The following is a 12,875-nucleotide window of genomic DNA, read 5'->3' on the forward strand; positions in this document are numbered from 1 at the left end:
GAGAGAAAAAAGGAAGGACTCAGGGTACCATGATGAAAATGTCACTCTTGACTTATATATGGGTTTAAGTTACATATAATATCAAGAGTTAAAACTTTTCATACCTGGAATTTTATGAATGTTGCTCTTAAAACCCTGGTAAGTCAACTGAATTAAGGAAATGAAAGGGAAGATTCCAGGTCAAATTAAGGATTGTCTATGGGCCATGGAATACCAGGTTATGAATGTGAACTGGGGTGAGATTCCTCGTTCTTGGCAGGGAAAACACCCCTTTCAAAGCCATTTCTTTGTGTGCTAAAAAAGGTAGCCCCAATGTGAGAGAAACGTCTAGTGTTTTGATTCATTCCATTTTTTTGATTCATCCCACAAATGAATACCAGCTAAATGCCAGGCACAATGCTAGTTCCTGGGAATATGTGTTATGACTATCACACAACTTTGTATTTCTTAGTGCTTTTTATTTCAACGCCTTTGGTATATCTAAGTATCAGAAAGTGAGTATGTACATACAAAATTCAAAATAACTTCCTAAAATGATTTTAGTATTGGTCACTGACATTTTTTAACCCTCAAGGATATTTTTTCCGTTGCTTTTCAGGGAGAGTAAAAGGGGGAGAGAGACAGAGAGAAACATCAATGTGAGAGACACATCGATTGGTTGCCTCCCACGCACACCAATTGAAGATCAAACCTGAAATCTGGGTATGTGCCCCGACTGGCAGTCAAACCCACCACCTTTTGGTGCACAGGACGACACTCCAACCAACTGAGCCACACTGGCCAGGGCCAGTCACTGACATCTTTATTTTGAAAGTTTGAATTGTCCAATATGTCTAAAGTGCATTTTTGCAGCTCATCAGTAGCAGCATTTATTTTGTGTATAAAACCTTAAGAAATATTCAGGCAAGAGCTGGAAAAGTCACGATAAAAAAGAAAGTGTGATCTATATATCTTCTTCCTTAATCACCCAAGACAAACACTTGCATGAATTAGTTTATAAGTATACAAGAAATATACAAAAAATAGCATTATTAAAAAGTTCATATGGCAATGAGAAAAGAGGGTCTTTCTTTGCTATTGGTATTAAATATGGCAAGGCATATAAAATAAAAGTTTGTTGAATCCTAGATGTCTTTGGAACCATAGGGAAATCTGTGATCTAGGCCAGTGTATGATGTATCTGAGGTCTGTGAGTCAACAAAGCTGGACCTTCTACAAGATGACTCCAAAAGACTTCTCCTGGCATGGTTTTGGAGAAATCACCAACACAATGAAAATTTTCTTTCCCTATTGAGACCGTCAGTTCATGGCTTCTTGCGCCTAAAACACAGAAATCAGTATTTAGTGTAGAATTTTGCAATCAATTACACATTCAGAGCAATTTAATCTCTAGGAGAGCTTTAAGACAATTTCTGGTTTTATCATGGGAAAAGTTCAAGCCCTTCTGGGAAGGCAAATAACTGTTACAAAGTATGCTTAGCTAGTATTAAATTTAAAAACAGGACTTCTCATCTTTATCCTGTTGCAATGATTTTACAGATTGCCTAAGGAATACATGTGTTAAAAATGGCCACATGGACTTAAAGTGTGATTCCTTTCCCAACCATAAATTCCACCACTGTTTTACTTTAGTGAACACTTAATTACTGTAACAAGACCAAGAGGCAAGTTAGGAAAGAATGAGTTACAGGACAAGCTGCCATCCCTGACTAAAGCCTTTTAGCCTCCCCTCCTTATAGGTGATTCAGGTCAGCCTCTGAAAACTCTGAGCACTGGCAAAATATGAACAAGAGTGAGCCAATCTTCCATCACCTCCTATTCTTGCAGCTATAATTGCTCTTATCAGGTCTTCCAAGGTTCTCAGCACTGTTGCTGCCTATTGCAGTCTCTAGTAGAGCCCAGATATTCCAAGGGGTAAACAAAAACCACTTATGTACTCTTAAAGAAAGTGGATAGTAGGAAGAATGGGTGGTGGTGGAAGTACTAGAGGAGGGAAAATATCCAGAGAAAGGCCCCAATTACCCAGTACTCACTTGGGTTGTGCATGATGCTGATATCCAGGTCCCAGCTGAGACCCTGCTCTCATCTCTAGAGCCACAGAGCACTGATAGAAAAATTACAGAAGAGGAAAAGATCAGTTCCTCTTAGCAGTCTATAAAACACAATTCTGTTTAGAAAGGTTCCACCAAGGTGAAATCCACCTTGCTTTCTAGTTCAGCACAGGCACCTGTTAAAATACAAATACTTGCAGTTCATTTGACATAGGCCACAAAGACTGTGATCTGGAATGGTCTTTAGAGATCATACAGATAAATTTCCTTATTTTAGATAAGGAAAAGGCGGTCTTGAGAAAGTCAGTGGCCAGAGCTTGGCCTCCTGGCCCCTACCTTCCCATGTTCTTTCCATATGAGCCTCTCATTAGGAATAGCAGTTCCACAGCAAAGTTCTGCTTCTGAGAGATTCTCAGCAATCTGATGTGAATTCTTGTTATTCTAGGGCAGTGATTTTCAACCTTTTTCATCTCATGGCACACAAACTAATTACTAATATTCTGCTGCACACCAAAAAATATTTTTGCCAATCTGACAAAAAAATAGGTTTAATTTTGATTGATGTACAAGAAAATATATAACAACAGTAATTACCTACCCTTTTTGCTCCAAAGTGACTTTTTAAAAAATCAGGTACCTAGACATGTATATAAGGATTTCTGGTACCAAGAATTAAACAGACGCAACCTTATTATGTGACATGACCAGTAAGATACAACACTATTATATAACATATTTATGGCTCAAGACAGGACATTCACACTGAATGGCTATTGTGTTGACTGTTGTCATTTTTTATCTGACAATCTAAGGGAAAAAGAATTCAGTACTCCTGACTAAATAGGTACTGCATTTTTAAAAAATTCTTGCGGCATACCGGTTGAAAACTGCTGTTCTAGGGTGATGCTCTGTGATTCTTGGGACCTATTCCTCTACACTGGAAACAGGGGCTTTGAGCCAAAGAGCTCCAGTAAGACCAGACCAAAAGAAACAAATATGTTCACAGGTTTGCTAGGACAGGCCTACAGGCTGCACTGGCAATGTGAGATCAGACTTCAGCTACTTCAAAGAACATGAAAAGCTACAGCTGTGGGGCTTAAAATATGACACCTCTAATTTTTATTAAGCAGACAAGTATTTAATTTTTACCCCTACCCTTGTTTCTACATCCGTCCATTCAGACTCTGCGCCATCTGGTTGGGCAGGTGCTATTGTTGAAGATCTTCGTTTTCGACTATGGAAAAAGGGGAAACACAATGCAACAATTATTTTTGCATCTAATGACAGAAAACATATTAGAAGTAGGGAATTATCACTACACTTCTTCAAGGAACAAAAACGGGCTATTCTTTTACAGGCTATTCTGTTCCTTGAGAATGAGCAGCTAAGGAAACACAACCCTCTAAAGATATATATTTGATGATCACTTACCCAGTCGGTGATTCTTGTTTCAAAGTCTCAATATCAGTAAACTGAACAGATTGTCCACCACCCCTTGTTTTATAAACATCACCCTAGAGCCAAGAGAAAAGGTCACCATTACACTTTGATACATCAGAATGATAAACTCACATATATATTTCAAATTAAACTTAAGTCCACTGTTTTATGGAAACTCCAATCCACAAAACCAGATGGTGCTTGGGACTGCTGGGACTGTACTATTAAAATACTTCAGAAATTTGAGTATATATCTCACTGAACAAAAGTCCAATGCAATATAATTATAACATTCCTAATTGCAGAAAATCATTCCTTTTCGTTCAACTTACAAGAACTATGCTTAGGATCAAGAAATCTGCCAGAAATTTCTAAATGTTCTAAGGTATTATACTTCCCTCTCTGGGTGTCACCCCCCTCATAGTCAAATAACAGTAGTCTTATTTGAAACTATGGATACAATAAGAACCATTCTCTAAACTGAATCTGAAATTAAAAACATTTTTTTCCAGTCTTGTCGTTTACTTCCTTGATTATTGACTCTATGATTAGGGGCAATTCTACAGACAGAAAGGAAAGGGCTTTGGGTAGCTCAATATTAAGTAATTTTGATAGGTCAAATTTTAATGTGGGCTTTTTATTTTGAACTCACAGCAAAGGTAGTTCTTTGTTTAGGTTTATTTTTTTAAGTAGTGGTTAAAACTAAATATACATTAACGAAAAGTATATAATAAACCTGGAGTTCCTCTAACAAACCCGAGAATCTAAGCTTCACTCAATAGAAAGCAAATTTAGTCCCAGTTTAACGGTTCACACCCTAAGCAGTTACTTTAGTTTTGTAACAAAGAGGTTATATCAGACACCCATTTATGTTCCAGTGGACACTGCCTGTATCTCATCAAGGGAATAGAAGAGTAAATGTTTTTTTGTTGACTTTTTGTATATATATTTTTCTCTTGTATAAATTTGTTTTTACCTTAATTAGTTTAGTTTCAATCTCCCCATCGGAGGCTAGTTCCTGGTGGGTCAGCATGTACTTCTCACACTTAGCTAGTGCCTTTTCATTTGCAACAGACACTGTGATGGCATGTGGGACATGTGGCTGCATGACTGTTTCAGTTTGCACGTTAGAGGCAGGCTTATGATCTACCCATCTGTCTCCTGCAGAGCGTGATCGTCTGTGTCGGAGACGAAGTGGTGGTGCGTTCTGATCAAGTTGAAAGGAATCAAGAAACAAGCATAACCCAGAATTAATTTAAGGGTATTATTAGAAGTGCAGCAGGTTTGGCTACATTAGTTGCTGACAATATCAAAACAAATACACGAACCTTTTCAAAAGCTAAATATGTTATTCAAATGATTTAAATGTCCTCTTTGAATTTAAACATAAAACCAACAAACCTTTTAACACCAGCTTGTATATTATATATTCTACCAGGGAGCTTCCCTTTCAACAAAGAATGGAAGGAAAAATGCTGGTAATGCTGCTAGTCTTTCCTGTGTAGGTGGTATTTAAGACAAATCATTTTGTATTCCTGATCAAAAACCAACATTTGTGCTTGCTATTGTGAGGTAATCTATTAGACCCACAACTATGTTAAAAGCTTCAGTAAGATCAATAAAAGTCTAAACATCTCATAGGCCTCTAAACAAAAGAGAAAACACTCCTAATACAAAGACAAAAAAATAAAAGCTGATAGGGCTGTATAGTACAAAATGCTAAAGAATATAAAGTATAATTAAAAACCCTGTATATAAAATGACTAAAAGAATATAAATAAAGTACTTCTGAGTACTTTCTGAAATTTTAAAAATCTCCAAACAGAACTTCATTAAAAAGTCAAATACAACAATGGCTAAATATAGCAACTATTTTTTCTCCCAAACATTTCATAAATGGTTCCAAGAACCAGATAAATAGTATAGCGTGTCAAATCAGTCTATCATACAATAAAAAACTAGTTGCTTCCAGTCAAATGTCATGTAAGTTTGGAAAAGCTAAATTTAGCATATTCAACCTGAGAAAACACTTCACATATAAGATATAGTTCATAGTTTGAAGCAATGAGTTATCTTTGGTAATTTGCCAACATGTTGTTTGTAAAACTGAAAGCAATTGAAACAGTGTGCCACAGGCCAAATCCTTCAAAGCTGGTCAAGTACGAAGATCCCAATCTCAAAATGCGTATCTGGAGAACTAAAGCATTTTCCCTATATAATTAAAAGAAACAAATGAAGCATCAGTGACACATCATGACAGTATAAAACATGGGCAATAGAGTTTGCCCCTAACCATGCCCAAGCCTCACAGCAAGCAGGAAACTTTCCATTCTTAAAATGGCTCAATTAATGTTGAGCACACTTAGCAATAAATACATTCTGAAACAAGCTTCAGAAAGATGACAGACCTTTCAGTCTAGCACCATTTATGAAATAAATGATACTTAAAATTTCTTTCTCACTGAAGTATAATTTCAACCCACTGGACATAATTTTTGACCAACAAACCTAGATGCATAGATACTAGCCTAAAGTTTTCTGCTGCACTTCTTAAGAGATTTTGATTTCAAGTGAGAAGTTCAAGGATCTCTAGTAAATCCCATTAAATATCTCCTAGCCGAATTAGGTATTAAATCAATGTTGACCAGGCATAAGGAAATCTTGAATAGTTTTGTATGTAAGCTTTCAAGAAATAAAGGGGATTTGCTAGAGTTGATCAGAAAGACCAGTCACCATAATTTGCTCCCTAAAAAGGTTTAAAGCAGTATCTGCAAAGTACAGAACTTTAAGAGACTAAGTTTTCTGCACCCTAAATTATACAAGAACATCTAAAGCAAATAGTTACTATGAGATTAACTAGTTTAGAAGAAAATTTTTAAAAGAGCTATATATTAAAATTTTACTACATATAAGTTCACAATAGTAACTTGGTTCATTTATTCAGATTTAGCAGGAAACTTTACCTTAATTCTTAAGAAGAAAATATAAATGTGAATTTATTTAAACACTCCTGAATGAGGCAGAGCCCTTATAAATTCAAATAAAGGTCTTGAAATTGAAAGCAATTAATTGGGCATGCAAACCTTTAGCAGTTACAAACCAACTGGCCCGGACTTTTCAAAATAGTCAATGTCACGAAAATCAAGAGAGTGAGGGACTATTTTATATTAAAAGAGATTAAAGAGACATAACAACTACATGCAATGCATTCACCTTGATAGGATCATGGATTGGGGGGGGGGGGGGGAGCCATTACTGGGACATCTGGGAAAATGTAAACATGAACTATATATCAGAGATATTTATTCAGAGTTAATGTTAACCACTGAGCCAAACTGGCTAGGGCCAATGTTAACCTTCTTTGGTGTGCTAACAATTATGGTTATATAGGACGATGTCCTTACTCTTAGGGATGAAATACCATGGAGTCTACTTTCAAAGATTCAAGGAAAAATATGTTTACATATCTATATAAAGTAACAATTGGTACATCTAGGTAAGGGGAAAAAGACAATACTGTACCATTCTTTCAGCTTTTCTTTGGGTTTGAAAAATTTCAAAATAAAAGTTGGGAAAACAGTTTTAAAAGTAAAAGTTAAAAAAAAAGTAAAAGTTAAAAAGCAGCAAAAAATCTAATTTGGGAAGAAACCAAGAGAAAAAAATTGGAAAATGTGCAGTAAGAGACTCATATTCACATGCTTATTAGCTTATGCAACTAAAAAGCACAGGTTATTCTGGCACATGCTAAAGAGAGAGAGAGGGAAAGAGGCAGAGAGGGAGAGAGGGAGAGGGAGAGAGAGGGAGAGACGGGGAGGGAGGGGGAGGGAGAGAGGGAGGGAGAGAGGGAGAAAGGGAGAGAGGGAGAGAGAGGCTGCCTCCTACACACCTCCTACTGGGGATTGAGCCCGAAACCCGGGCGTGTGCCCTGACTGGGAATCAAATTGGCCACCTCCTGGTTCGTGGGATGATGCTCAACCAACTGAGCCACACGAGTGAAGAGCTAGGCCTCAATTTTGGGGTGATTTGATCTTTCAAATTAACATAAAAATTAACCTTGTTTATACTGGAGCTCACCCACCTTTCTGTCGGACTCTGAACCAGGTTACAAACACGAGATTAAAACCGATTGCTGTAACGCTTAGCAAGAACACTGGCACTAACCCTGCAGCATTGGTCCTCTTCTACGTCTATCTCACTCCTGCATGTAGGAACCAACTCCCTGCCTTCAGTCCAGTACATCCCTCGCCTTCTGTCTGACACGATACAAGTTTTACTTTGTCCTGGCTCCTGCTGCCTACGCCTTGCAATGGATGTGACATTGAGAGGTGTGTTGTACGAAGGAATTTTCTGCTCCCATTCCGAAATACAGGAAGCTACAGAAATGCTGCTGCAAGAGTTAGAGCGCCTATGTAGCTGTGGCTGGCTCATGAGTTGCTGGCCGTTGGAAATCTGAGCAATATAGTTACCAGAAAGCTAAAAAAATTGAAAAGAAATTAATGAGCAAGACTGAAAAACTAACACAATTCATTACTTTTACATAATTTAACACATGAAGAAAACATTATTATTTGTACTAAATTATTCCATTTTTATACTAAATTTGTGTTTATATTAAATTGAAACAATTAAATAGAAATTTGAGAAATATAAGTAATATAAAACAAAAAATTGATTTCTCATAGAAATAGTTACCTAATCTGAACAAATTTTCTCTAGCCATAAATTACTACACAACTATAGGTAACTTACAGGTACTGGTGATGGAGAAACAGATCTTTGAGTAGCTTTTTCTCGATCCCGCTCCCGAGAGGGTCTCTCTGGCTTTTCAGTTTTGGGTTCAGTAACAATAGCTTTCAGTTGTTTCAGTTTTTCATCTTTCACCCAGAGTTTGTTTTGCATCTCCAGTTGTTTAGCTGCCACTCGACGCTCCTATAAATTATCAATGACAATATACATCCTAATAAATTACACCAAACAAATACACCAGATTACCAAAACACTATTCCAGAAAATTATAATTTTCCAATTCTTCCTGATAAGTATACTTCATAATGCTCACGAATTTCAAGGGCAGAGAAAGGAATGAACTGAATAGGCAACTATTGCCATCACCACCAAAACCCTAACCCAGGTACAGTCATTCAAAACACTACAATTTGAAATAAATCACCCCCTCTGCGATAAGCACTACAGGAATGACACTCACACATTCTTTTTCCCACTTCATTGTTGTTTCCGTCACCATGCCTTGCAACCTGGCTTCTAGTCTGCGTTTGTCAGAAAACTGTTGCTGAAGTTTCTGATTCTGGGTTTCAAGTTCCTGTTGTAGACTGCGCTTATCTTCTTCATAGATAGTGGTTGTTTTCTCTAAAATTTCAATCTGGAAGGTAGAGCATTATGTTCAAAAATTGGTATGGAAATATTTCATGTAGCTCTAAAACAATCTTTTATAATTTGTTTATGCAAGCATACTTGTGGAAAGAAAAACTATGGAGAAAGCATTTTCCTCTAAAATTTCATCTGATTTCCTACCTTCATTCCTAGAAATGAGCTTTTTAAACAGATTCCTTACCGAGACACTAAGTTATACATGACTTAATGTAAAAATTACTTTCCCCTAAAATTCAGGCCTAAATTTTTTTTTCCTTCTTTATTGGCCAAGTCATCCTAGCAGTCTGAGCTCCCAAACACTGTACTGCTGCTTGGTCTGGCTGTAAGTCTTCAGTCATTGGACATGTGCTAGTGGAGGTTGGTCAATGCTGGAGAAAGATATTGTTTTTTCTACACCCATCATTGCCTCAGGCCCCAGGTCTCTGGACAGCTGATTGTTGTGTTGGCAGTGAGAACGGTACCAGGTGTCATACTGGTGGACTCAGACCAGACCTTGGTTCAGCAACCTCAGTACTTGAGTTCTGGCTAAGAAAGAATTCAGAGCCAAGACTCAAACGGTAAGATAACGTTTATTTAGAAAGTCAGAGGTCTATAAAAGTGAGCGGTGGAAGAAATGGGCTCAGAAAAACAAGTTACAGAGGCAAAAGAAGGGGCCCTTGGAACTTAGGAAAGGGTAAAGGTAACACACCTGGGAGAAAAAAGAAGAGGAATGGGAAAGGAGTGGGCGTACTCCAGAGGGAGAGCGCCAGGCCTAAAGTTTTATTTATTTATTATTATTTTTAATCCTCACCCAAGAATATGTTTTCATTGAATTTTAAAAAGAGATGGAGGGAGGGGAAGCCTCTGTATGCCCCGAGTGGGGATTGAACCCACAACCTAGGTATGTACCCTGACCAGAATCGAACCCGCCACCTTTTGGTGTACAGGACGATGCTCCAACCAACTGAGCCATCCAGCTAGAGCCTAAAATTTTATTTTTAAGGCTATTTTGGAATAGAGAACACTATTGGTTAAGACTAACTTCTCTCTAGAATGAGTGTTCCCCTCTAAATGATCCTCTGTAAATGAGGGAACAAACATACGCTATCTAGTAATAAGTTAAAATACCAAGCTATAGTCAAAGCTGAACTCTAGAAAGCCCTGTAGAAAGCTCACTTGTTTGGGCCAGAGAACATTTTCTTTAACTGCTAACATATAACTCATAAAATTAAAGAGTTTAACATCCCTTTTACGCTTTTTACTCAGATTCCCTTTTTTTGGAGGGTAGGATGAAGGTTAGTAAGTAACAAAGTGATAAATCTCAGTATGCAGTGTTTACAGGCCTGGAGAGCATACGGGCTCCGTCAGAGAACAGCAGTAAGTAGCCATTACAATACTGGCAAAACCAACCTTATATTCTAACGTTTTGGTTTTTTTCTCCAGTCGTTCTATTTCCAATTTTTGTCCTGAGATCACCTTTTCTTTTTCATTTAGTTTTCCTTGAATGGAGTTTTCTTTATTTAAAAGACCCTTGTCGAATTCTTGCAACATAGCTTTAAAAGTAAAAGCTGAAACAAAAGCATGCAGGTTCTGTTTACTTCAATTCCAAACTAACCAATGCAATCAACTTTTACTAGGCAATACTATAAAGTATTTCGTTTTGCACTGTGACATCCCCTTTCCAATCCTTACGGGTTAAGTAACTGGCTTTAGAACAACAAATGCAAAACCAGAAATAACAGTAGATTCATTTTAGGAACAGTCAGATCCAAATTGAATCCCTAGTATACCGCTTACTAGATATGTGACTTGGGCAAGTTATTTTTCTGAGCACATTTCCTCATTTCAAAATGGGAATTTAAATACCACTTCTCTCATACCTTTTCTTGTGAAGATTAAAATGAATTGATGACGATGCTAAACATAGTAGACATATTTACTGAGCACTAACTATGTGCCAGGCAGTTCACTCTTCCACATGATTTCATACATTATCTCACAGCACCCTCTGAAGTAGGAACAATTACAATCCCCATTTTGCGGACAGGGGAACTAAGAAACAGAGGATTAAATAATTTGCCCAAAGGTATGTTAAAGATCCACCCCACCACAGAATTCAGATTCACTGCAAATTTCTGGAGTTAAAATGATTGCAAATGGTTTTTAGCCTTACATTGTTTGTTAAACTCCTCAATCATCATTTGTCGGAGCTGGTGGCGTTTCTCTAATGCTTCAATAAGCCTGGGGAGAGTCTGCTCATCATTGATATCCAAAATTTCGCAGGGTGGCAAAGGTGGAAAACTCTGTAAAACCACTTCTGTAACCAGCAGTTCTGTATTGAATTACAAAAATTATAAAAAGTTACACAGGAGAGAAGGACCTTATTTAAATGAGTGATTAGAGCCACAGTACAATTAACTATATTTTCTTGAGTTGTCATAATCATAATTTTAGCTGTTAAAAAAAAAAGTTATCTCATGTAACAAAAGAAATCTGTTACACATCGGTTCAGATTTCTTTTTGCACTTGGTTAAGGGAAGGGAGAAGGGAAGTAGAGAGTTCTCTTATGTGAAATAGATTAAAAAGAGGGAGACAAAGAGACTAATCAGTGGGCAAGTGATCTGATTCCAAATCATACCATCTCCAACTGGACCTGCCCGAACGTGGTTCCTGTATCGCCGTCCAGGTGTTAAACCACATATTGCCTTGTCTACTGGTCTTGCTACTTCAACTTCTTGGGTCATTTCTGCAAATCTCATGACTTGCTAAGACACAAAACAAATGGAGGTTTTTGTGCGTGTGTGTGCATTTTTTAAAAACAAATAAACATATAACAAGTCCTTCCTCAGAAATTACTATGAAACATTATTCAACTGGCCTTCAGCTCATTTCTGTAACTGATGGTTCTGCATCAATTTTTAAAATGTTCAAATGTCATTCTTCACACCCAGATAGCTGTTTTCTTACAGAAATTCTGAGACTGTGTAGGATAATTAAAATTACCAAGCTTTCTTCATAATCTTCAGCCTTTGGATTCACACACACGATCATGCGTACTTTTCCTTCCCCGTCAAAGTAGTTCTTGAACAGATGGGTTAACTTTGAATCTCGATATGGAACCATCTATAAATACATTCAAATCCAAATAAAGACGTAAGGTGAAAAAGGCCCACGAATAAAACTATACACATGAAAGGCTGTTGCTCACCTTGTTAGTTCCACACATCTGGTTCTCTCTCAGGACTTCCATGCATGTTCTTAGTGTCATTAGTGACTGGTTAATATTACCTAACAGAAAAATATACACAGAAGACATCTGAAAACAAGGGTAGGTAGAGTGTAGTCTGTTTGCCTATAAAATCCCTACTGCATAAAACTATTAGATGGAAATAACAGATTTTAGTGGCTCAATTTAAGGAGCTGTCCTCGCATGGTCTGGCAGTATTTCCAGAGTATTTCAATAGCAGTGTTTCAGGAGAGGTTAAATACCATCCTTCAGGGATTCTATCAAAAGGACTCTCCAGTGAATGCAACATTACACTTCATGACCCATTAAGTTTCTTCCAAATCTTAAATTCTGTGAAAGTATATTAGATGAAGGTGTTTAATATCTTCACATAAAATATTATCTCTAAAGCATGGCCATTTCAGGCTACAGTTGGCTCCATCAACACTGAAATCTCTCCTGCACCCAGACGGGCTCCTGTTTCTAAAAGTCAAGTGTCTTAGGATCCAGCTAACTCTTACCCCTCTACATCTAAAGTAACAGGTATTTCTTAGGTGGCATACTTGTTACTTTTGACCACTTGTATTTGGATTTCTGAACCAAGACAAGTCTGACAGATTAATCAAGCCTCCAATAGCACAGGAGTTCTCACCTACATAGACCCCAAGAGTAATTAAGAATTTGTTCATTTTGGAACTCTAAGGTTGACTAACTCAACCATGCTTTCATCCTTAGCCACCTCTCAAAACACATGGCTCATCTGTACCCCCATAAAATTCCATGATCCA

General features: G+C 37.4%; 1 protein-coding gene across 2 annotated transcripts in view; it reads right to left on the bottom strand.

The window, feature by feature from the left end:
* Positions 1–767: 767 nt before the first annotated feature.
* The window catches only part of KIF23 (kinesin family member 23), a 30,029-nt gene continuing 17,921 nt past the window's right edge, over positions 768–12,875 (bottom strand). Inside the window, exons 11-23 of one of the 2 annotated variants that reach the window (XM_016198082.2) lie at positions 12,070–12,149; positions 11,865–11,984; positions 11,500–11,626; positions 11,035–11,193; positions 10,272–10,429; positions 8,698–8,871; positions 8,241–8,420; positions 7,653–7,964; positions 4,468–4,698; positions 3,483–3,565; positions 3,207–3,285; positions 2,034–2,104; positions 768–1,320 (exon numbers count right to left, since the gene is read on the bottom strand). In XM_016198082.2, the coding sequence (XP_016053568.2) occupies positions 1,305–1,320; positions 2,034–2,104; positions 3,207–3,285; positions 3,483–3,565; positions 4,468–4,698; positions 7,653–7,964; positions 8,241–8,420; positions 8,698–8,871; positions 10,272–10,429; positions 11,035–11,193; positions 11,500–11,626; positions 11,865–11,984; positions 12,070–12,149 (1,790 nt within the window). In that variant the 3' untranslated portion in view covers positions 768–1,304. The remainder of the gene's footprint in view (positions 1,321–2,033; positions 2,105–3,206; positions 3,286–3,482; positions 3,566–4,467; positions 4,699–7,652; positions 7,965–8,240; positions 8,421–8,697; positions 8,872–10,271; positions 10,430–11,034; positions 11,194–11,499; positions 11,627–11,864; positions 11,985–12,069; positions 12,150–12,875) is intronic. The other variant, XM_016198083.2, reaches the window with a different exon arrangement.

The sequence above is a fragment of the Miniopterus natalensis genome, chromosome 1, assembly GCF_054644295.1.
Source record: "Miniopterus natalensis isolate mMinNat1 chromosome 1, mMinNat1.hap1, whole genome shotgun sequence".
Classification (NCBI taxonomy): Eukaryota; Metazoa; Chordata; class Mammalia; order Chiroptera; family Miniopteridae; genus Miniopterus; species Miniopterus natalensis.